This window comes from Cetorhinus maximus, chromosome 7 (assembly GCF_964194155.1).
Source record: "Cetorhinus maximus chromosome 7, sCetMax3.hap1.1, whole genome shotgun sequence".
Lineage (NCBI taxonomy): Eukaryota > Metazoa > Chordata > Chondrichthyes > Lamniformes > Cetorhinidae > Cetorhinus > Cetorhinus maximus.
The window spans coordinates 48,909,295-48,934,850 of NC_135885.1; the positions used below are offsets into that span (position 1 = coordinate 48,909,295).

Genomic DNA, 25,556 nt, shown 5'->3' on the forward strand with positions numbered 1-25,556 from the left:
TGTCAATCAGTATTTTCTTTCTGGCATTATTGAGTATTCAGTGATGATCATTAAAATAATATGTTAAGTCTAAGGTATTTTCTCTCGTTCTCACTGTTTTGCCTTCAATCAATTATATAGGTATTGTTAAAACCTTTATAGACTCTTCACAAATTGGGAAATTTTTTTGTGCTTCATGCGGGCTATAAGAACAGCCAGAAAGTGACTCGAAAGGGAATTCATGGAGACGGCAAATTCTGCATGCTGTTCAGGACACATTCAAGCAGAGACGTTTCAGTACTGGTTGAGTTCTTCTATGACCTCAATTGCTACTGAAATTTTCTAGTTTCTATACCATTAAACACCAGCGTCAGAAAGCATGTTGATGTAAATTTAATCTCTCAACTTCACTTTATAGACCATAAGACCATAAGACATAGGAGCAGAAATTAGGCCATTCGGCCCATCGAGTCTGCTCCGCCATTCAATCATGGCTGATAAGTTTCTCAACCCCATTCTCCTGCCTTCTCCCTGTAACCTTTGATCCCCTTACCAATCAAGAACCTATCTATCTCAGTCTTAAATATACTCAGTGACCTGGCCTCCACAGCCTTCTGTGGCAATGAATTCCATAGATTCACCACTCTCTGGCTAAAGAAGTTTCTATAGGTTATCCAATATCAATTTTCTTTAATTTGGGAATCCAAAATGACAGTTTCTCTGAGATGAGGGTAACCTTCAATGGAAAAGAAACTATGATGTGGGAGTTTTGCTCAACAATATTTTTAAATTACCTAGTTAGATGGTTTGAAGGTAACCTCCAGGTATTCTTAACTTCTCCATTTAAGGATTAAATGCAGAGCTAGGATTGCAGCAATCAACACTACAGTGTCAACAGGTCATCAGCAAAGTTAACACCAGAAATGAAAGGGGTTAAAAAAGGCATGGACTGTCTGTGTTGAGCGATATATGAATAAGTGAGTATTTTGCCAAATAATGGCACAGATATTGTGTTGAGAATAATGGTGAGGCTATCAGCACTCACTGTTTATTGTGGGGTAAATCAGACAGCAGTTTCCGGAGTTCATGTGTACAGTTAAATGCAGAAACCAAGGAGTTGGGTTGTGAATTACCCTGCTCCTTCACAGGCTTCACCATTACAGCATCTTGCCAATAGACTCAGTATTGAAATCTATGTAAGAGTGTGCAGTTGCGCCAGTTAACCCACTTAACATGGCTGGTGAATTTTTAATGACGTGATCAGTGATAATTATTGCCAACCAACCTCCCTAGCCCTGAAAATTTAATTTTACAAATGTGGAGTTTCACTTCTGCAGCATTCAGTGTTGGAAGTTTAAGGAAAAATTAAATAAGTTTTAGTTTTACTGTCTGTTTCTTTTATCACCATCTCCCTTAATCCCATCTTTTGTCCCCAGTTATGATTTCATTTTCTGTACATGGTCTAATTTATAATTCAAGTTTATACTTCCTGGTTAGTCTGTTGCTCCCTTATTAACTGGGGCAGGTTCCAGGAGTGGGAGAGCAGGGAGGAATTTTGTTCAGAAAACCTGGTAGTCACCCAGAAACCAACCTGATTTACCGGGCTTGGCTCCTTGTCAGGCAGGGAACACTCTCGAAGAGACTGCACTCCCAAGAAACAGGAGGTCAGCAGCTGTGTTTGAAGGGATGGTGTGGTTCTCTAAATAGTTAAACAGTCAACCCACCACCTGAGAGCAAATTGGTTGCCACCCTTATCTCCCCCACTCCTGTCAACCCCATCCTGCCTTTGTTAAATCTGGAAGTGGCTGGGATTGTTTTTAAGATTTATTTTTCTTCATTCATGGGAGGTGGGCTTCGCTGGCTGGGCCAGCATTTATTGCCCATCCCTAGCTGCCCTTGAGAAGGTGGTAGTGAGCTGCCTTCTTGAACCGCTGCAGTCCATGTGGTGTGAGTACACCCACAGTGCTGTTAGGAAGGGAGTTCCAAGATTTTGACCCAGTGACATTGAAGAAACGGTGATATATTTCCAAGTCAGGATGGTGAGTGACTTGTAGGGAACTTCTAGGTGGTGATGTTCCCATTTATTTGCTACCCTTGTCCTTCTAGACGGTAGTGGTCATGGGTTTGGAAGGTTCTGTCGAAGATAGCCTTGGTGAATTCCTGCAGTGCATCTTGTAGATGGTACACGCTGCTGCTACTGTGCGTCAGTGGTGGAGGGAGTGAATGTTTATGGATGTGGTGCCAATCAAGCAGACTGCTTTGTCCTGGATGGTGTGAAGCTTCTCGAGTGTTGTGGGAGCTACACTCATGCAGATAAGTGGGGAGTATTCCATCACACTCCTGACTTGTGCCATGTAGATGGTGGACAGGCTCTGGGGAGTCAGGAGGTGGGTTACTCGTCACACTATTCCTAGCCTCTGACCTCTTGTAGCCACAGTATTTATATGGCTAGTCCAGTTCAGTTTCTGGTCCATGGTAACTCCCAACATATTGATAGTGGGGGGATTCAGTGATGGTAATACCATTGAACATCAAGGGGCGATGGTTGGATTCTCTCTCGTTGGAGATGGTCATTGCCTGACACTTGTGTAGTGTGAATGTTACTTGCCACTTGTCAGCCCAATTCTGGATATTGTCCAGGTCTTGCTGCATTTGGACATAGACTGCTTCAGTATTTGAGGAGCCGCGAATGGTGCTGAACATTTTGCAATCGTCAGCGAACATCCCCACTTCTGATCTTATGATGGAAGGAAGGTCATTGCTGGAGCAACTAAAGATGGTTGGGCTGAGGACTGAGGAACTTCTGCAGTGATGTCCTGGAGCTGAGATGACAGACCGCCAACAACTGCAACAACCTTCCTTCTATGCTAGGTATGACTCCAACTAGCGGAAGCGTTTTCCCCCTGATTGCCGTTGACTCCACACTCTTGACTTGATGTCAAGGGCAGTCATTCTTACCTCACCTTGGGAGTTCAGCTCTTCTGTCCATGTTTGAACCAAGGCTGTAATGAGTTCAGGAGCTGAGTGGCCCTGGCGGAACCCAAACTGGGCATCAGTGAGCCAGTTATTGCTAAGCAAGTGCTGCTTGATAGCACTGTTGATGACCCCTTCCATTACTCTACTGATGATGGAGAGTAGACTGATGGGGCGGTAATTGGCCGGGTTGGATTTGTCCTACTTTTTGTGTACAGGACATACCTGGGCAATTTTCCACATAGCCAGGTAGATACCAGTGTTGTAGCAGTACTAGAACAGCTTGGCTAGGGGCATAGCAAGTTCTGGAGCACAATTCTTCAGTACTATTGCCGGAATATTGTCAGGGCCCATAGCCTTTGCAGTATCCAATGTCATCAGCCATTTCTTCATATCACGCGGAGTGAATCAAATTGGCTGAAGACTGGCATCTGTGATGCTGAGGAACCCTGGAGGAGGCCGAGATGGATCATGCACTCGGCACTTCTGGCTGAAGATTGTAGCAAATGCTTCAGTCTTATCTTATGCACTGATGTGATGGGCTCCTCAATCATTGAGGATTGAGATATTTGTGGAACCACCTCCTCCAGTGAGCTGTTTAATTGCCCACCACCATTCACGACTGGATGTGGCAGGACTCCAGAGCTTAGATCTGATCCGTTGGTTGTGGGATCGCTTAGCCCTGTCTCACTTGCTGCTTATGCTGTTTGGCACGCAAGTAGTCCTGTGTTATAGCTTCACCAGGTTGACACCTCATTTTTAGGTATGCCTGGTGCTGCTCCTGGCATGCCCTCCTACATTCTTCATTGAACCAGGGTTGATCCCCTGGCTTAATGGTAATGCTAGAGTGGGGATATGCTGGGCCATGGGGTTATAGATTGTGTTCTAGTACAATTCTGCTGCCGCTGATGGCTCACAGCTCCTCATGGATGCCCGTGTCTCAGTTTGAGTTGCTCGATCTCATTGAAATCTATTCCATTTAATACGGTTGTAGTGCCACGCAACATGATGGAGGGTATCCTCAATGTGAATTCAGGATTTCGCCTCCACAACAACTGTGTGGCGGTCACTCCTACCGATACTGTCATGGGCAGATGCATCTGCAGCAGGGAGGTTGGTGAGGCTGAGGTCAGGTACGTTTTTCCTTCTTGTTGGTTCCCTCACCACCTGCCACAGAACCAGTCTAGCAGCTATGTCCTTTAGGACTCAGCCAGCTCGGTCAGTAGTGGTGCTACCGAGCCATTCTTGGTGGTGGACGTTGAGGTTCCCCCACCCAGAGTATATTCTGTGCCCTTCCCACTCTCAGTGCTCCCTCCAAGTGGTGTTCAACATGGAAGAGCACTGATTCATCAGCTGAGGAGGAGATGGTATGTGGTAATCAACAGGAGGTTTCCTTTCCCATGTTAGACCTGATGCCACAAGACTTCATGGGGTCCGGAGTCGACGCTGAGGACTCCCAGGGCAACTCCCTCCTGACTGTATTCCACTCTGCCGCCACCTCTGCTGGGTCTGTCCTGCTGGTGGGACAGGACATACCCAGGGATGGTGATGGTGGAGTCTGGGACATTACCTGTAAGGTATGATTCAATGAGGATGACTGTCAGGCTGTTGCTTGACTAGTCTGTGAGACAGCTCTCCCAATTTTGGCACTGGCCCCCCAGATGTTAGTAAGGAGGACTTGCAGGGTTGGCAGAGCTGAGATTGCTGTTGTCATTTCTGGTGCCTTGGCTGATGTTGAGTGTCCGTCCGGTTTAATTCCTTTTTCAATAACAATCTGGAATTAAAAGTCTAATGATGACCATGAAACCATTGTCGATTGTTGTAAAAACCCATCTGGTTCACTAATGTCCTTTAGGGAAGGAAATCTGTCGTCCTGGCCTACACGTGACTCCAGGCCCACAGCAATGTGGTTGATTCTTAACTGCCCTCTGAAATGTCCTAGCAAGCCATTCAGTTCAAGGGCATTTAGGGATGGGCAGCAAATGCTGGCCTTGGCTGAAATGCCATATCTCATGAAAAAAATAAAGAAAAAAAAACTCTAGGTTTTCCCCAATGAATAAAAAGGACTTGTAAGCTGCCAATTTTTCAGGCTCATTACATAGGCTTAGAAAGTGGAATAATGTTAAAAGGACAAGTTAAGGGCACTCTACCTGAATGCACACAGCATTTGCAACAAGGTAGATGATTTAAAGACACAAATAGAGGTAAATGGGCATGATCTAATTGACATTACAGAAACGTAGCTACAGAGCAACCAAGGCTGGAAACTGAATATTCAAGTATATTGGACATTTAGGAAGGACAGGCATAAAAGAAAAGGAGGTGGCGTTGAGCTGATAATAAGGTATGGGATCAGTACATTAGTAAGGGAGGATCTCAGATCAGAAGAACAAAATATGGAATCTGTTTTGGTGGAGCTAAGCAACAGCAAGGGACAGCAAACATTGGTAGAAATTGTTTATAGGCCACCAAACAGTAATGCTGTTGTGGGGCACGGTATTAATCAGGAGATTAGAGAAGCATGTAGCATGGGTAATACAGTATTCATGGTGATTTCAATCAGTGTTTAGACTGGGTAAATCTAATGCGCACTTAATGTTGTGGAAGACGAGTTTATGGAGTGTGACGGATGGTTTTCTAGAGCAGTGTTTTGAATAACTGACTAGAGAACAGGCTATTTTAGATCTAGTATTATGTAACGAGAAAGGGCTAATTAATAATCTTGTTGTAGAAAAACCTTTAGGGATGAGTGACCATCATTATGTTTGAAAGTTTGATAGTTCAATCTGAAGCCAGGGTGTTAAATTTGAACAAAGGAAATTATGATGGTATGAGGGGCAGATTGGCTAAGGTAGATTGAGAAAATACATTAAAAAGGTATGACGGTACGCAGGCACAGGAAATCTCCCAGAATTAGAGATCCAAGGGACTAGGGAAAATGAGGAATTGAAGGAAATTAGTATTAGTAAGATGTTTGTATTGGAGAAATTTAAGAAGGGAGGGAGAGAGAAAATGGGGAACTACAGACCTGTTAGCCTTATATCAGTAGTATGGAAAATGCTGGAATCTTTAATAAAGGATGTGGTAAATGGATACTTGGATAATAATGACCTGATTGGGCATAGTCAACAAGAATTTGTAAATGGTAAATCATGCTTGATGAACCTGTTGGAGGTTTTTGAGAATGTTACTAACAGAATTGATAAAGGAGAGTTGGTGGACGTAGTGCGCTTGGATTTTCAGAAGGTTTTGGCTAAGGTCCCCCACAGGAGGTTGGTTTGCAAAATTAGAGCACATGGGATAGGAGGTAACATACTGGCATGGATTAAGGATTGGTTAACAGGCAGAAAACAGTAGGAATAAACAGGTCATTCTCATGCTGTCAGGCTATGGCTAGTGGGGTACCGCAAGGATCTGTGCTTGGGCCCCAGCTATTCACAATATATATCAACGATTTGGATGTGGGGACCAAATGTAATATTTCCAAGTTCACGGATGTCACAAAGCTAGGTGGGAATGTGTGTTGTGAGGAAGGTGCAAAACAGCATCAAGGGGATTTGGACAGACTTAGAGAGTGGGAAAGAACATGGCAGATGGAATATAATGTGGAAAAATGTGAGGTTATCCACTTGGATAGGAGGAACAGATGTGTAGAGTATTTCTTAAATGGTGAGAGATTAGAAAGTGTAGATGTACAAAGGGACCTGGGTGGCCTTGTCCATAAATCACTGAAAGCTAACATGCAAGTGCAGAAAGCAATTAGGAAGGCTAATGGTATGATAGCCTTTACCGCAAGCGGATTTGAGTACAGGAGTAGCGAAGTCTTGCTTCAGTTGTATAGAACCTTGGTTAGACTGCACCTGGATATTGTGTGCAGTTTTGGTCCCCTTACCTTAGGGAGGGTATTATTGCCACAGAGGGCGTTCAACGAATGTTCACCAAACTTGTTGTCGGAACTGTCCTATGAAGAGAGATTGGGGAAACTGGGCTTGTATTCTCTAGAGTTTTGAAGAATGAAAGGTGATCTCATTGAAACCTACAAAATACTTAAAGGAATAGACAGGGTAGATGCAGGTAAGATGTTTCCCCTGGTTGGGGAGTCTAGAACCAGGGAACACAAATTCAAAATAAAGGGGGGAAGCTACTTAGGATTGAGATGAGGAGAAATTCTTTTAACTCAGTTGTGAATCTTTGGAATTCTCTACCCCAGAGGGCTGTGGAAGCTCAATCATTGAGTATGTTTAAAGCAATGAAATAAAGGGATATAGGGATAGAGAGTGAAAAAGGCATGAAAGTGGATGATCAGCCTCCTATCCCATGTGCTTTAATTTTGTTAACCAACCTTCTGTGGGGGACTTTGTCAAAAGTCTTCTGAAAATCCAAGTATACTACATCCACTGACTCATCTTCATCAATTCCGTTAATAACATCCTCATGCCAGATTCGTCAAACGGTTTCGCATTCCTAAATCCATTTTGACTGTGTCCAATTAGGTCATTATTATCCGAGTGTCCATTTATCACATCCTTTATAATAATAGATTCTAGCATTTTCCCTATGACGATGCAAGGCTAACAAGTCTGTAGTTCCCTGTTTTCTCTCCCTCCCTTAAGTAATGGGGTGATATTTGCTACCTTCAAGTCTGCAGGAACTGTTTCAGAATCTAAAGAATTTAGGAAGATGTTCACCAATGTATCCACTATTTCCATAGCTACCTCTTTCAATATTCTGGCATGTAGAATATCAGATCCCGATGACTTCAATCCCATTAATTTTTCCAATACAACCTCCTTGCTAATTCTAATTTCCTTCAATTCCTCATTCTTCCTAGTCCCTTGGATCTCTAAGATTTGGCATGCTTGGTTATTTGCTTCTGTGGAACCATTCCTGTGGAATTTCCAGCATGACCTCTTTTCCACCCTCCTGTTCACTTTCCCCTAATGTATAAGTTTTGTTTCAGTCGTTCATACTACCACATTTCTCTAATCCCTATCACATCTGACTTGTGTTTGACATCCTCAATCCTTGTAGTTGTTAAAAGCTGTACATTAGTGTCTTACAATTTTTGTGAGCACAAAGAAACTGATTCCAGTGATTTCCCCTTAGGAGGGGTATGTGTTTATTTTGCTGAATAATTTTAAATAGATCTATTGTCAATTGTGGGAAGATCGTGAATGAAACTGTTGCTTTCTTCTATGTAACTAAGATGAAATTTTTAACCAAGATCTAAATTACATTCTGTATTTTGGCAGGACAAATGTATTTTTAGTATAATTTAGTCTTTGGCTAAGAAACTTTTCTCACCATCAGAATTGAACTGTAGACTATTTTGAAATTGGGTGGTTCTTTAGATTAAAGTTTCATTTTTCTCCTCCCATCCTGCTCTCCAAGTTGTTTACGACCTGCATAGAAAAATTGTTTAAAAGATTAATGTTGCTTTACAACTTTTTTGGGCACCTTACTTTAAGAGGGATATAACAGTCATGGAAAGAGAGAAGAGGTTCACTACAGCAATACGAGAGAAAGGGAGCTGTAATCCTGAAAAAAGACTTGAAAAATTGGGTCTCTTTGTTAGTACAAAGAAGGTAAAGAAGAGCTCGGATAGAGATGTTCAGAATTGTTGATAAGTAAAAGTTTGTTGATAAGTAAATTGGAGAAAACCCATTTCCAGTGGTTAGTGAGTTGTTAACTAGAAGACATATGTCTAAACCATCCCCCCAAAAAATGAAAGTATAAACTGTAAGATTTTATTTTTAGTCAAAGCTGTTAAGAAATGGAATACTCTACCAGAAACTATGGTGGAAGCAGAATTCATAATGTTATTAAAAAGGTGAATAAATATTTGAAAAATATTAGATGGATATGAAAAAAGAGTGGAGAAATGGGATAACTTTTTCACCTGTGCTGAATGGCATCCTTCTGTGCTATAAAAGTTTGTAATTGTTCCAATTGTTTGAATGTTACTTTATTGTACCTGCTTGAATGAAGGATTCATTTGTGTGGTCTGTGTGTCACAGCCTCCCCTGAGATTGCATCAACTTATGCTACTGCTTCATTATGTACAAACAAATTGACATTGGCCGGGCTGATTTCAATTTCAAATAACCCATCATCTACAACCACGAAGAGAGTTGCAAATTTCAACTACCTTAATGTTTAAAAAAAACCTCCTTGATTTCACTCCTAAATGGCTAGTTCTAATTTTAAGGTTATCCCCTCTTGTCCTGGATTCCCTGCCAGAGGAAATAGTTTCTCTGTATTGATCATATCAGATTCCTTTATCATTTAAACACCTAGATAATATCACCCCTTAATCTTCTAAAATCGAAGAAACACAAAACTCTTTAAGTTTATGCAACCTCTCCTCATAAATGTAACTCTGATACCATTCTGGTGAATCTGCTATGCTCCCGTCCCAAAGCTTTCCTCGAGTTATGTGCCCAAAACTGAATATTGTACTCCAGTGGGGTCTGATTGTGCTGTTCAGCTGAAGCATAACTCTTCCCCAATCCTCCTTTGAATTTCAACGCCTTCAGATAAAGGCCAGTATCCCACTGGTCATTGACTACTTTTTGTACCAGTGCACTAGCTTCTGGTGATTGGTGCAAATGGACAAGGGGCCCTGTTGGAAATTGAGCACTTTTATTAAATTGAAAAACGCAGCCTACACTAGGTTTTCTTGTGACTTCATATATTAAGGTCCGTTCAGCCACCTGAAAAGGCTTGAGCTTATGCCAGTTGTTTCAGATCCAGTTAATGAACTGTCACAAAGTAAAATTGACTCATGTAGCCTTGTAACAATTCCATGCAATACAGTAGAAAAGTATGTAAAACTTAACTTGGTCCAAGTAAGCTTTTGACTGATGTCCATTTTTGTTTCTTTCCTGTTTCCATTCGCTTCTGTTGTCACATATCATTAACTGAGCAGGTGGGAAGGGAGCACTTTCCAGGCTTCTGCCACTTTTGAACCATCTGCTAGTGTGTGCATGAAACTGGTTCTTCGTGATTCATGGTCCTTCTCCTACTTCCGCTCCTCCCATTCCAGTGAGGATCCATCTGTCCTTCACTCAATTCCTGGTAGTTTGTTTGAAGTTAGGAAATTATCTTATAGGAAGGTGGCGTTGGAATCCATATCCTATCTGTAGTGAAGTTTGTTAGAATACTGAACAATCGCAACATGTGTTTTAAGAGCAAAGTAATAGTAATGAATAGCTTCACTAAAGTTTACGTATGATTAAGCAGTGAATTACAGAAAAGTTGCAGTGAGGTGTATTTATGTATTTAGATTGTGTCATACTTAATTTTCTCACTTTCGAAAAACACTCCTGTATGTTCATAGTTTTTTGCATCCCTGTCCTGCATTTCAAAAAAATTGAAAATGAAAATTGGCCCAAAGATGTAGGGCATGTAACAATAATTTAATTTGGTAAAGTTTGTTATATCTAGTATCTTGTAAAAATGTTAGAAATATTTTCTAATGCTGGTAGCTGCTGTGATCACAATAATGAAAACTAGGTACTATGAGCAGGTGTTGGGGAGCTGCCCCAAAGCCTAGATATGCACATGCAATTAGGATATATAGTGGATGAAGGGAATGACCTGACAAGAGTGGAGTAGAGGTGGGGGACAATGTAATAGAAAAGCAGGATGAAGGAGGAAAAAAAGGGCACTAAACTCTTCAAAACTAGCAGTTAAAGTTACTTCATTAGTTAAGTACAGAAAAGGGTAAGAAGTAAAGGCAATGAGGAAACAGAGCAAAATGTCTTTTTAATTTATTTTTAATCTGTGGGGCACTAGCCCAAGCTTGCTATTAATCATTAATAGCAATAATCAATTTTGTCCAATGATCAATAAATCTGCATTTTTCCCACAAAACAACTTATTGTGGAGAAAATTTGATACTGTAGTTTTATGATAGGTCACAGGTCAATTAATTTGCATATATGTAGTATAATATACACACTAGGGAGCTCTACAGATGGGAGAGCAACCAAGGTTGTGGCCTGATTTTGCTGTTGCAATGATGACGAATCTGTCAGCTTTTGCTGTCATTACAACCGTGAAACTGACAGCAGCTTCTGGCATCCAAACATGCGCAGTTAAACATGGAAATCCAGATGTTGCTGTTGAAGTTCCCATTTCTGAATTTTCTGAAATCACTTGTACTGATGTGAACTTCCACTTTTATGCTGTTAGTCTCACTGTAAAAGCCCTGAAAATGCTACGCCTTTTTGAAAGAGGCTTTTTAATGGATGTACTAAGTCAAAACTACTGCTAAATAATCTTTCTGGCAAATTAAAAGTTAAATATATCAATTTGTGGATTGTCATAATTCACCCTTATGATTAAAAATAAAAAAATTCAGATCTTTGAATTAAGTTTGATATTTCAACTTCTACCTTAAACCTCATATGTACAGTATATCCCAATCTGTATTTCACTATCTAATGTAAAATGATTAAAATGTGAAGGAAAATCAGTGCTATTTATTTCCTGGTTTGCTGCCTGGAAGAATTCTTCATTGTGATTAGCTACCTAGCCTACTTGATGACATCACTGTTACTGGACTCAGGAGATCTACTCAACTGGCACAGGAACAATGTAATGTCAGGGAAGGGGAAATCCATGCCACAGAGATTGCTAGATCTTTGTGGGCAGCTTTGTTTGAGGTCAGTGGCGAGAGTGCCATCGCTTCACCACGAACTGCGAGATCTAGGCCACTATGACCAAGGTAATATGCAAAAAAATTATAGACAAGATAATAGAAATGATGCAAGGAAAGGCAATGGAGAGGTGCAGCAAAACACTGTGCTAATGTTCTTCCCAACTGAGTAGTATAGCATGTTTGTTGACATTCATAATTTCATCTGTGATGAAATAATATTCCAATGCTCTACAGCTCTTTTCCTCCATAAACTTCGATTCTTTCCAAGATTCCACTGCCCATATCCTAACTCGCATCACGTCCCATTTACCCATCACTCTTGTGTTTGCTGATGTACATTGGCTTCTGTTCCAGCCAAGTTTCAAATTTAAACTCTTCGCATTTAAATTCCTTGATTTTTATCACTGTAACCTCCTCATGCCCTACAGCCCTCTGAGAACAGTGTTCCTCCAATTCTGGGCTCTTGTGTACCCGCAATACATACAGTGCTGTTTTGGCCTCAACTGGAGTATTGCGTTCAGTGCTGGGCACCATACTTTAAGAAGGACGTGAAGGCATTAGATGGAGTGCAGAAAGATTCACGAGAATGGGCCCCGGGAAGAGGAACTTCAGTTACATAGATTGGAGAAGTTGGGACTGGTGTCCTCCGAGAGGAGAAGGTTGAGAGGAGATTTGATAGAGGTATTTAAAATCATAAGGGGTCTGGCCAGAGTAGATACAGAGAAACTGTTTGTGGAAGGATCGAGAACCAGAGGGCACAGATTTAAGGTAATTGGCAAAAGAAACAGTGGCAACATGAAAATCTTTCTTACGCAACAAATGGTTAGGATCTGAAAAACACTGCCTGAGAATGTGGTGGTGACAGGTTCAATCAAAGCATTTGAGAGGGAATTGGATTATTATCTGAAAAGGAAGAACGTGCTGAGTCTCTTTGACCCCTCAGAGCTTTGAAGAAGGGTCATACAGACTCGAAACGTTAACTATGTTTCTCTCTCCACAGATGCTGTCAGACCTGCTGAGTTTTTCCAGCATTTTTTGTTTTTATTATATAAATTCAAATTGCTGTTATTGAGTTTTAGATCTGAGTAGTGCTGAACAGCCTCTATCACAGAACTAATCCAGTTGATTTTTTTGAGCTCGCTAGAATGGTAGATGGGGCAGAGGTAGGAGCCTATGAGTAGGTGAGGATAAAGGATTTGTTCTCTGTTTCATGAGATGTGTCTCCCATGGATCTGAACTGAGGTCTCAACTTTTCAAAATATATATTAATGACATAGATAAAGGAATAGAGTTATCTATCCAAGTTTGCAGATTACAGTAAATTGGGAACCACAGTAAATTGTATGGATGTAAGTTGCGTTGGAACATAGACAAAGTGGAAAATGGAGCTCGATGGGTGAGGTTATTCACTTTGGATCTGAGAAAGAAAATCATAATTTCTTATTGTTGAGAGAAATGAAGGAACTTGGGTGTCCATCACTAAAAGTGCACAGATACAGAAAGTAATCAGAACAAGCCAATAAAATATTGACTTTATCTCAAGAGGATGGAATTCATAAGTGAGGAGATAATGCTTCAGTTATACAGAGCCTTGGTGAGACCCATGTGGCGTACTGCACTCAGTTTTGGGCACAAATGTTAGGAAAGTTACATTGCCTTGTCTGCAGTGCAGATTCACCAGAGTTTAAAGGGTTAAATAACATGGGCAGGTTGCATAAAATGGCTTATATTCCCTTGAATTTTGAGGGATAATCTAATTGAGGTGTTTAAAATACAAGGAGGATCTAGAATAGATACAGAGAAACTATTTCCTTTGGTGGGGTAATCAGTAATGAAGGGACATAATCTGAGAATTAGACTAGGCCATTTAGGAGAAGGACACAATTTCATCAAATGCCTGATTATTATAATCAGATTTTCAGATAACAGGTGTGCCAGTCAACAACTCTACGTGCAGTGAATGGGTCGATATTTTTTATTATTGTTATGCATGTGTATTTTGTATTCACTGTTAGAAGCAGACCATTTAAATGCATTCTCTGCAGTGCAAAACAAATCACCATGACATTCAGTGACAGTGAAATCCTAACTTAGAGATATTGTGGTATTGAAGTGTAGAAATTGTAGGTCTGTGAATCATATTGACTTGGAGTGTTCTAATTGCTTAATCCACAAGAGTGATCATTTAGATAATAAAGGATCTGAGACAGCTTTCCTGTAATTTGCAAATTAGAAAAGCAAGAGACTACACCCTTTAACCAGTGGTAAAAAATATTGCCAGGAAATTATTAAGACTTGCACAGAAAGAGTCAGGTTTTAGTGACACATGCTCCCTGAAGCATGCAATATTATTTGGGTTGTTTTAAGTTATGAGCTGCAGCAACTCAGCTGCTCAAATACCTGTGTAGGGAGCAGGCAAAGTCCTTGCCTTGCCTTTGGGATCTCCACTTATGTATTCTCTCAAGAGCAACTATTGCAGTCTGCTAATGTATGTCTTGATTCATTTAGAACTGGTGTAGATGCAGATAAAATTTAGAAAAATTGAAATTCTGCATAGCTTGTTTGGTAAAATTGTAGCTGTAAAACACTTTGGAATGTCCTGTGGTCATGAAAGGCACTATATAAATGCAAATCTTTCTGTTAAATATTGACTGGGTTATGAAACTGAACTTTGGGAGATATTTTATTCTCAACTCCTTTTATGTCCTCATGGGAAGAACCTCAATATGCAACTGATTTAATGGATCTGATTGTTGATTTGGTGTTTCTTGACTACCGCCCCTGTTGGATATCACCTCTTTACTGAAGTGTTTTTATCTTGACTTGAGCTCCACAAAGAGAATATGCTGTGTCTATGGGGAGAATTTTCCCCCCGTTGGGGGATTGTGCGGGGGCGCGCAGGAGCGGGAGTGAACCCGATCGGCGCCCCCAATCGGGTGCCCGCCGCTATTTTACATAGGCAGGCCAGTTAAGGCCCTCTTTCGCGTACATCTCCCCGAGGCACGGAGGTGCCTCAGGGAGATTGGTTTCAGCGCTAAAGTTTGAAATGAAGGTTTGTAACACTTAAAACATGTCCCCTCATGTGACACTATCATGAACTGGGACATGTCAAAGAATAAAAGTATAAATTGTTATTACATTTTGAAACACTTCATGAAACCTCATCCCGCCCGTGGATGAGGTTTAATGAAAAACTCGAAGGCCGCCTGGGCTCTTTGCCTGCCCGCCAACCTTAAGGTTGGACGGGCAGCAATTTTAACAGCTTTAATGACTTTCTTAAGGGCCTTAATAGGCCTTTGACAGTTCGGTGGGCGCACAGCTGACGCGGCTGCGCGCCCGCCGAACTGACAATCTAAATGACTCGTAGTGACATCGGGACACCTGCCCAACGTCACCGCGTGTCATTTTACGCGTTGGCGAGCAGGCTGCACCCCCTCTCGCCAATGGGAAAATTCTTCCCTATGTGTCTCATTTACGCAGTAAGCTGCAGCTGACTTCTGTTCAGTGTTTGTGTGGTATTTTCTGCTGAGTGTTTAAGAGCTGTGTACTTGTAACAGACTTCCATGGAAAAACTGATGTTGAACCATTACTGTCCACCAGTTTGCATGAGAACCCTGTTGTAACCATTCTGGCATACAATGTTAGCTCAGGATGTTTACAAGGTCAACAAAGGGCACTCTCTGAACATCAATGTCAAATTCAGCAGGTCTGGCAGCATCGGTGGAGAAGAAATCAGTTAACGTTTCGGGTCTTCATGACCCTTCGGCAGAACTGAGTATAGTTAGGAGAGGGGTGAAATATAAGCTGGTTTAAGATAGGGGGGCGGGGGGAGAGAGAAGTTGAGGGTGTGGTGATTGTGGAGATAAGCAAGCAGTGATAGGAGCAGATAATCAAAAGATGTCACAGACAAAAGGATCAAAGAGGTGTTGAAGGTGGTGATATTGTCTAAGAAAAGTGCTAATTAAGAATGGAAGACAGGACACTCAAGGTACAGCTCTAGTGGGGGTGGGGTGGAAAGACTAACAAAGTTTTAGATTTAAAAATAATGGAAATAGGTGGGAAAAGAAGAATCTATATAAATTATTGAAAAAAAAGGGAGGGGAGAGAAACAGGGTGGGGATGGGGGGAGGGGGAGTTTAAGATCTAAAGTTGTTGAATTCAATATTCAGCCCGGAAGGCTGTAAAGTGCCTAGTCGGAAGATGAGGTGCTGTTCCTCCAGTTTGCGTTGGGCTTCACTGGAACAATGCAGCAAGCCAGGGACAGACATGTGGGCAAGAGAATAGGGTGGAGTGTTAAAATGGCAAGCGACAGGGAGGTTTGGGTCTTTCTTGCGGACAGACCGCAGGTGTTCTGCAAAGCGGTCGCCCAGTTTGCGTTTGGTCTCTCCAATGTAGAGGAGACCGCATTGGGAGCAACGAATGCAGTAGACTAAGTTAGGGGAAATGCAAGTGAAATGCTGCTTCACTTGAAAGGAGTGTTTGGGCCCTTGGACGGTGAGGAGAGAGGAAGTGAAGGGGCAGGTGTTGCATCTTCTGCGTGGGCATGGGGAGGTGCCATAGGTAGGGGTTGAGGAGTAGGGGGTGATGGAGGAGTGGACCAGGGTGTCCCGGAGGGAACGATCCCTACGGAATGCCGTCAGGGGGGGTGAAGGGAAGATGTGTTTGGTGGTGGCATCATGCTGGAGTTGGCGGAAATGGCGGAGGATGATCCTTTGAATGCGGAGGCTGGTGGGGTGATAAGTGAGGACAAGAGGGACCCTATCATGTTTCTGGGAAGGAGGAGAAGGCGTGAGGGAGGATGCGCGGGATATGGGCCGGACACGGTTGAGGGCCCTGTCAAGGAAGAAGGAGGACATGTCAGAGGAACTGTTTTTGAAGGTAGCGTCATCAGAACAGATGCGACGGAGGCGAAGGAACTGAGAGAATGGGATGGAGTCCTTACAGGAAGCGGGATGTGAGGAACTGTAGTCGAGGTAGCTGTGGGAGTCGGTAGGCTTGTAATGGATATTGGTGGACAGTCTATCATCATAAATTGAGACAGAGAGGTCAAGGAAGGGAAGAGAAGTGTCAGAGATGGACCATGTGAAAATGATGGAGGGGTGGAGATTGGAAGCAAAATTAATAAATTTTTCCAGGTCCCGATGAGAGCATGAAGCAGCACCGAAGTAATCATCGATGTACCAGAGAAAGAGTTATGGGAGGGGGCCGGAGTAGGACTGGAACAAGGAATGTTCCACATACCCCATAAAGAGACAGGCATAGCTGGGGCCCATGCGGGTACCCATAGCCACACCTTTTATTTGGAGGAAGTGAGAGGAGTTAAAGGAGAAATTGTTCAGTGTGAGAACACGTTCAGCCAGACGGAGGAGAGTAGTGGTGGATGGGGATTGTTGGGGCCTCTGTTCAAGGAAGAAGCTAAGGGCCCTCAGACCATCCTGGTGGGGGATGGAGGTGTAGAGGGATTGGACATCCATGGTGAAGAGGAAGCGGTTGGGGCCAGGGAACTGGAAATTGTTGATGTGACGTAACATGATGTGATGTGACATGCCGAAGGGTCATGAAGACCCGAAACGTTAACTGATTTCTTCTCCACCGATGCTGCCAGACCTGCTGAGTTTTTCCAGGTAATTCTGTTTTTGTTTTGGATTTCCAGCATCCGCAGTAGCTTTTAGCTTTTTGTTTTTATCAATGTCAAATTGGTGGATCCAGGGAAGAAAATTCAGGGTGTTGATAGTGATCCTGTGGGGAAAAAAAACAAAGAGCACATCCTCAACCTCAACACGCATTTGCCTATTACCTTTTTTTTAAACACTAGCAGATTGTGAAGCAGGACACTATCAGACTCTTATAGTGCACATTAGCCTGATTTTAAATTTTGCTGCTGCTAGTCTGTTTCTTAGAACTTGGGAAACTGGCAGCAAAAGGAGGCAAGAGCTGCTGTCTCCAGAAGATAAGTGCTTATTATGGTGGTACCTGTAGTCCAGGGAGGTGCAGAAGTGCTCCTCCTGGTTTCTCAAATACATCTTCAGCCTCCCTTCTGCTGAATGTAGCCTCTCTTTAGCTTTTGCCACAATCAGCCAGCGACATCACTGCAACCTGAAGTTTTCCCCACAATTGAGATTCCTGAACAGCCCTCAGCTTAAACCTGTCCCACAATCAGGATTGATAACTCTTCTGCAACTGAAGCCTATTCCCACAATAGAGATTGCCAGGAACCAGCCCCAAGCGTTTCCGTCTGTGGCATCCTGGAATTGGTTTACCCGTCTGGCAGCCAGCAGCTTGTCAAATTGCAGGAAACAGGTGAAAAAAAAAATTATCATGTCCTGCCATTAAATTCAAGTGAACTTCCATATCCCTGGTCTTGCTAGGTTTTCCCTACACTTCCCCGCTCCTCCTCCATCTTTCAATGAATATTCAGGCCTGTGTCACTCCTGCCTTCAGATGAATGCTGACCAATAGATTTCATTTTAGTAATAAAAGAGAAGTTGGTGGTGCCATTGAAATTTAAAAGAGTAAAATGTGTACAAATGCCAGGTGGGTTTGGAATTTGCCATATTTCCAGGCCTGATTTTTAATAGGAGGTTTTTTCTATTTGAAAATTGAATTTTTCTTGCATTGCAATAAGTGTCTTTTGTAAAAATTGCACATGCAAACCTATAATCAAGTATGAAATACATAACTTTAAAAGTGTATCTTAGGGTTTAAGGATAACGTGCCTAAGAAGGAGTTGTGCTTTTTCCCTCTGCTCAAAGATGGCAGACGGCTGAATAATAAGAAACTGTAGAATTTATTGGAGTTACAGTGGTATTACTTTCCTGGTCCTCTGAAGCAGAAGAACTGCATCAGAACAGTGGCATAGAAATTGGATTGTGTTTGAAACTTGGTGTGATTTTGATGCCAGGACCATGGCGAATTGCCTCACTAAGATTGAAAAGTTGTGGGTGCCTGTCAAAGCCCCAGAGGCAGTTTGCCTGTTGCAGGGAGCAGCCAGGTCACAGCTCAGACACCAGTCGAAGTCTTTATGGGGAGAGTTTAATGTTGAGCCAGAAGGAGCACTCTACCTTCTGGATCCACAATAAGCTAAGTCAAAAAGGAAATTTACCTTTTGAATACTAGTTTTAAGCAGTCCAGCAACCCAGGGTCAAGAGTTCCAATCCCAATTGTGATACTGAAGTCAGCAATGTGGTACTTTGTGGACTATCACCAGAAAAATTACCATGAAAGCTGCTGTGATAGTTGCAAAAATCTTTCTAATTCACTGATGTAGTTCAGGAAAGGAAATCTGCTATCCCCATCTTGTCTTGCCTGCATGTGCCCAATGCACTCTGAAGTGGTTAACTGTAAAACACAAGGACAACAGTAGTTCAAGGAAACAGCCACCTAACATTATTTTGGCGCAGCTAAGGATGGGCAATAAATGTGACCTTGCTGGCATTTCCCTGTCTTGGGAAAATAAAAACAAAATCATATAGAAAGTCCTCCACTTTCCATCTTAGATAATGATTCATAATGGTCGTGATTTCCCTCTCCCACTAGCAGTATTTTGTGATATTGGTCGTTGTCTTTTGCTAAAGGCATTTCAGTATACTGGGAATTACAATCTCCTAGTTGATTCATTGGCTGAAATTTGCTTTGCAAGTCTCTCTAGAAATACCATTTGATAAATCTGTTTAATGGAATGTAAATGCAATTTGCATCAGAACACTTCTAGTGTTCCTCACATACACAGAGACACATCTTTGAATGCTTTTTGGGCAGAAGAAACAATGGATGCCAAGCAAGAGGGAAAGAATGAAAGAAGAAAATTTGGACAAAGTTAAGGTTGAGGAGAAAGGAACTTAGGAGACCTTTTGAAAGCAGGAAGAGGTGGTAAGTTAGAGAGGGACTTTAGAAAAAAATGCCAGAAGACAAGATGTAGTAGTTGAAAGAATAGTCTCCAATGGTGAAGTAGTGAGAATAAAAAACAAGTGTTTCACTGGCAAAGATGAAAGAAATGTCTTGTTAATATAATGGACATGGAGTTGAGGAGTAAGCCAATGTTCCACACTTCAGACTTAGCTTGAGAGATTGATGGTGTCAGGGCAAGTGGATGCTGGTGGATTGAACAGTTACCATATTAATATTTTAGTAACTAGATCTGAACTTATGACTGCAATACTAACAAAAAAAAGCAAACAGCAATGTTCTACCAGTAAATGCTGAAGCATGACTGGACACATAATTTAGTGAATGAATATAACAAGTTTCAGGACCCTGAAAGTTTGTGTAGCTATATGAAATATCATATCACATTCTGCTTGTAAGATCATATGTAGTCTTTATAGGAAACCAAATGAAATTGAAATTGCTGCTTGTCACTATCAGATTAATATGATTGAACTTTGGAGTAATTTAAAAGTGGGGCTTATAATGGACCCTAAAGATGATGGTGAATTTTAGAACTGAACGTAATGCACTCCATTTTCTTGCAGTTCAGATTGGTCAAAACCGACAAGGAACAGTATGATCGGGAAGACAGACCAGAAGCACAGCAAGAAATTCTCAGAAGAGCTGCCAAGGATTTGCCTCTTTACACTAGAACTGCAAATGGAGGTAAATTGCTATTCCAGTTATGTGAGAGATTAATAAGAGCAAGTAATAAGAGATGCACAAAGTAACTCATTTTTGGAAAATTGCATTCTAAAGTCATACACTGCATTATTTTATGCTCCCATGTTGGTTATTGCACTTGTGTTGGATTTCTTTTAGAGCTGGCATCGTCCTAAAGTTTAGGAACTCTGCCCCCACTCCACCTTGCCGGTATTCCACAAATGACAAATCAGTACCCCACCATGTTGAACATAGTTGAAAAACAAGGGCACAAAATTGTTGTTGTTCACCACTGTGTGAGACTCAATAGTACAATCATGGTTGCCAGACTGATTCTGTGTCAAGTTACTGAGGGAACCAACATTAGGAAGTAATCTACTTGACCTCATCTTCAGCAATCATCTGCCTGACACATGTCTGCTACAATAGCACTGATGAGAGAGATGATCATAGTTCTTGTGAAGGCATATCTTATCTTCACAGTGATGACATGCTTTATCATGTACTGTGATACTATTGCTATGCTAAGTGGGACAAACGAATGACAGATCTAGCAGTAGAAATGCTGTGGGCATTCAGTAACTGCAGAATTTTATACCAGTCTGCAACCTTATAGCCCAGCACATCCTTCACTCCTGAATCACCATCAAGCTGGGAGATCACTACCAAAATCATCATTGATGGCATCAAGTGACACTCATTCACCAATAACCTGTTTATTGACACTCAGTTCAGGTTCCACAAGAGCTGAAATCCGGAGGTGTCAGCTGTGGCTCAGTCCATAGCACCCTCGCCTTTGAATCAGAAGGTTGTGGGTTCATGTCCCACTCCTGGAAACCAAGAACTGTGATTGTACTCAAAAGAGTTGTAATCTGTGACTGTTGATAACTCGAAAGAGCTGAAATCCAAAGGAAGGACAAGATTAATTGCCCTCAAAACCAAGAATTCAATCATGGGGCTCCAAAGGTCAGCTGGTGGCATAACGGTATTGTCACTGACTAGTATACCAGAGACCCAGGGTAATGCTCTGGGGACCTGAGTTCGAATCCTTCCACGGCAGATGGTGAAATTTGAATTCAATAAATATCTGGAATTAAGAGTCTGATGATGACCATGAAACCATTGCCGATTATCATAAAGACCCATCTGGTTCACTAATGTCCTTTAAAGAAGAATATCTGCTGTCCTTACCTGGTCTGGCCTATGACTTTCACTCCATCATTTGGTCAGGAGTAGGGCTTTTTGTGAATGATTCCACATGAATGACACTTAAAGTGAAAATAAATTTCAACAGACATATCCGGAACTTATAATGAACAAGTTCCATTATACTCAACTTCCATTATTTTCTCAGCTTTAAATTACTGTTTAAGACATTAAATAAAATTGGCAATTCTGGAGCATTCTCCGGTGTTCTTTATCTGACCAGAAAATATGTCCCTGTTATTTATTGCTTATGACAAACATCAGACATCAACTGGTAGCATCTGTTATTTCAAAGCGGTATATTCATCTCACTTATTTGAGTTAACTTCCTGAAATTACAGCTTTAGCTCTTTTGTCCTTCCCAGAGCTCAGCAGCATAATTTAAAACTATTTTCCTACTTTTTCTATGTCCTTCTACACACCACAAAGCCATGTCTACTAGGAAAATGCCAAGCAGTAGTTCTATGATCTCTCTTTGATGGATAAGTTATACCTGATCACTAATATCATCTTGAAGCTGCCTATGCAAAACATTACCACTGAACCTACCCCTTGGTTGCTAGAAAAAAAATTAGAAATATTTGCTCATACAGAAAACCATTTTTCAAGAAAGACTCCTTTTTCCTGTGCTTTGAAGTGGAACATAAACACATTGGCCCATGATGTGTTGGGAATACAAGTTCAATCAATTCCTCACTTTGCTGAGTTGTTAATCTCAAAAGGCCTGTCGTGGGGAGAGGTTTATCAATCACCAGATAACTCATTGCAGTGGGAGGGGAGAGAGAAATTTAAGAAGCAATTTTGATTGGGATACATTTTTGTATGCCTAATGTTTATCTCTGGGGGTGGGGGGAAGTGTGCAAATATAAAGAATGGGGTAATATATTTGCAAAAGAAAAGTGATATTGATGTACTGTTGAGATTGCAGCTTTGAGTTGAAACTTGAACCATGGAGATGGATTTAAATGTTGTGGCTTCCCTTTCTGGGAAGTTGACATTGCAAGTGGCTTCCATTTCTCAGGTATTGTCCCCTGCCTTTCAAAACTGCCAGCATCACCTTCATCGTCAAAAAATTAACCATTCATTTCATAAACTACCGCCCCATCTCTAACCCTCTATCCCCATCCTGAGTTCTTGAACAGGTTGTTCACTTTCTTCTTTCCTGAAACTCCATGTTTGAATATGTTCAGTCGGGTTTCCATTCCTACCACAACACTCAGCCCTAAACAAAATCACAAATTATATTCTGTGATTGAAACCACAGTAACATTTTCCCTTGATTTCTCTGCTTTCTTTGTGGTGGTTAACCATAACTTCCTCCTTCAATGCCTTTCTTCCATTGTTAGCTTAGTTACATTGCCCTCTCTTGCTTCCATGCTTACCCATCCAATCAAAGCCAGAGCATCTCAAGCAATGGCTTCTGTTCCCACCCCAGCATTTTTGCTTTGGAAATACCCAAAGGATCTGACCTGTATCTCCTCCTACATTGCTGCCCATTGATGACATCATCTGCAGACAATGAAGTCAGCTTTCACATGTACACTGATGACAGTCGGATATACTTCTCTATCACCGATCTCAATCGCTACACTGCTTCTATGTTGTCTGATTGTTTAATATCCTGTCTTCAATAAGCTGTAGTATCCTCCAGATAAACTTTAAGACTGAAGGCATCATCTTCAACCCTCACCCTAAACTCTGTACCCTTGCCACCAATTTCATCCCTCTCCCTGACCTCCTCTCAGACCAAACCAGCCTACTCTCAGTCTTGAGATCCTGTTCAGACTCGAGCTGAGTTTCCAACTTCAAATTCTCTTCTTCACAATGACTACCTATTTCATCTTCTATCCATCATTGCCCCTGCCTCAGCTCCTCTTCCTGTGAAACCTTTAACCATGCCTATGTCACCTTCAGACTCTCATTCCTGGATGATCTCTACACTCCTTATAGGTGTAGCATAAGTGGTGCTCTAATTTTGCACCAAGCAGGTAATATCTCTGTAGTTTATTAGAGGAACAAAAATGTCATTGATGCTTCACATTAACAAAGTGAAATGTCTAGTAGATGTAAAAAAGACATTGTAAATATTAGCTAGCCAGTTTCTTGAGAGTCATGAAATAAAAACAAAGTGCTGAAAAAACTCAACAGATCTGGCAGCATCTGTGGAGAGAGAAACAGAGTTAGCGTTTCAAGTCTGTTATGACTCTTTTTTGAAACATTAACTGTTTCTCTCCCACAGATGCTGCCAGACCTGCTAAATGTTTCCATCATTTTGTTTTTATTTCAGATCTCCAGCAGTATTTTGCTTTTATTCTTGGGAGTCATGCATAGCTCTTCTATGGCTTAGCTGCAGTTCTTGGAATCCTTTGTTTAACCGCACTGACTCCTTCTTTCTCTCACACGTGGCCATAATATGCAGAATAGGAAAGGACACCATTACCCACATAATGTGTAAGCGTGGGGGGAAAACAGTTTAAGCATTCAGGAAACACTTCAATCACGATAGTGGGAAGTGATTGCTCATTTCAGTTGAAGCCTCAAGTTCACTCTATTGGTTTTGAAAGTATGGCAGATTCATTTACATCACAAACTGTTCCGATCCCAGCTGCTGTTAATACAGGACAAGTCAAATCCCAGAGTGAAACATGGCTTGATAGACCCTAACTTTTTTTAAGAAACCATGAAGGAAAATTATTGAACAAATTCACAGGAATCTAATGAACTTTTAATACAAAGAATAAAATATTTATTAAACAAGTGAACTATATTACATCAGACAAAAAGGTTGGAAAGATCTCAATACTATTCAAATTCCCATTATTCCTTTACCCCAGCAATATCTTTGCAGACACCTAAACCAGTGAAGAGCTACCATTAGCTTGACACAAAGGCTTCTCGCTTGGGACTGAGCATTCACTTAATGCTTCTCACCCAACTCGTGTATCTCCCTGAGACACCCAAAGACTGCATTCTAAACTTGCTGTTTCTTTGACTGCAAAGCAAACAAATGAGTTGCCTAAACTCAGTCTTCTAGTAACACCTCTGCTAAACTGATCATTTTACTGAGTCCCATAGCTGATTATTCAGTTAACTACGGTCCCACTAGCCTTGCAGTTTTTCTTCTTGGAGAGCTTAAAAATCCTTGTCTTCTCTTTCTGACACATACACTGACCTCCTCCTCCTCTCAACTCCTGTCTTTTCCACATCTGTGTCACTGGGCAACAGTAAAGCTTTTCTACTTTGTGTTTTGTTTTCCAGAATCACTGAACTTTCAATCCCTTTTAACCCATTTCCTTAACTTCAGTGGTTGCAAGACCTAATTAAAAATGCATATACACAAACAAACACAAAAGACCCAAAACCTTTTAGTGACAAGTCTATCCAGACTCCCAGGCATCAAAGTTCATAAATAAAACCCAAATGAAACTGAAACCATTTTTACCTTTCTTAACACACAAACAAGTAAATTCAATTTAAAATTATACATTGTTCATAACAAAATGTTGAAAAATAATTCCATTTGGTTACTATAGGATAACACTTGTCTATCTGATATAAATAACAAATCTTTAACACAAAAGGTAGGGGAAATTTGGAACTCTATTTCCCCCAAATGACAATGGATACTGAGTCAACTGAAATTTTTAAGACTGAGAATGTTAGATTGATGTTTGAGTGTCAAGCTGTATGGAGCAAAGGCAGATAAATGAGTTGAGGTACATATCAGCCATGTCTAATTGATCGATGGAGCAGGCTTGAGGGGCTGAATAGTTTACTTCTGTTTCTAAAAATTATTTTCATCCAATTTATTCTGTAATCTGATTTACTGTATACCCACAGAACACAAGTAACAGTAATTTTGCATTACCTTGCGCAAATCAATTTTAAATTACCAATATGCCCTAGTCATATTTTCATATCCATTATGTTGGTTGAAGAATGGAGGATAATTTTGCTGTGATGTAAGTATTGTCACTGAATGGTGACAGCAGAAGCAATTGTTTTTATTTTTGCTTGAATGAAGATGATTTTTATTTGCATCTCTAACAGTGAAATGATAGAAAAGGAGAAACTGGAGAAAGACAGACAATGAGATGAGAGGAGATGGGGGAGTGAGAAAAGGGGGGCATGACAAGCAATAAGC

General features: G+C 41.2%; 1 protein-coding gene across 2 annotated transcripts in view; it reads left to right on the forward strand.

Moving 5' to 3' along the window:
• The window catches only part of LOC144682768 (palmitoyltransferase ZDHHC20-B-like), a 129,971-nt gene that overhangs the window by 43,077 nt on the left and 61,338 nt on the right, over positions 1 to 25,556 (forward strand). For both annotated transcript variants that reach the window (XM_078545443.1, XM_078545444.1), the window contains one exon: positions 20,089 to 20,209. In XM_078545443.1, the coding sequence (XP_078401569.1) occupies positions 20,089 to 20,209 (121 nt within the window). The remainder of the gene's footprint in view (positions 1 to 20,088; positions 20,210 to 25,556) is intronic.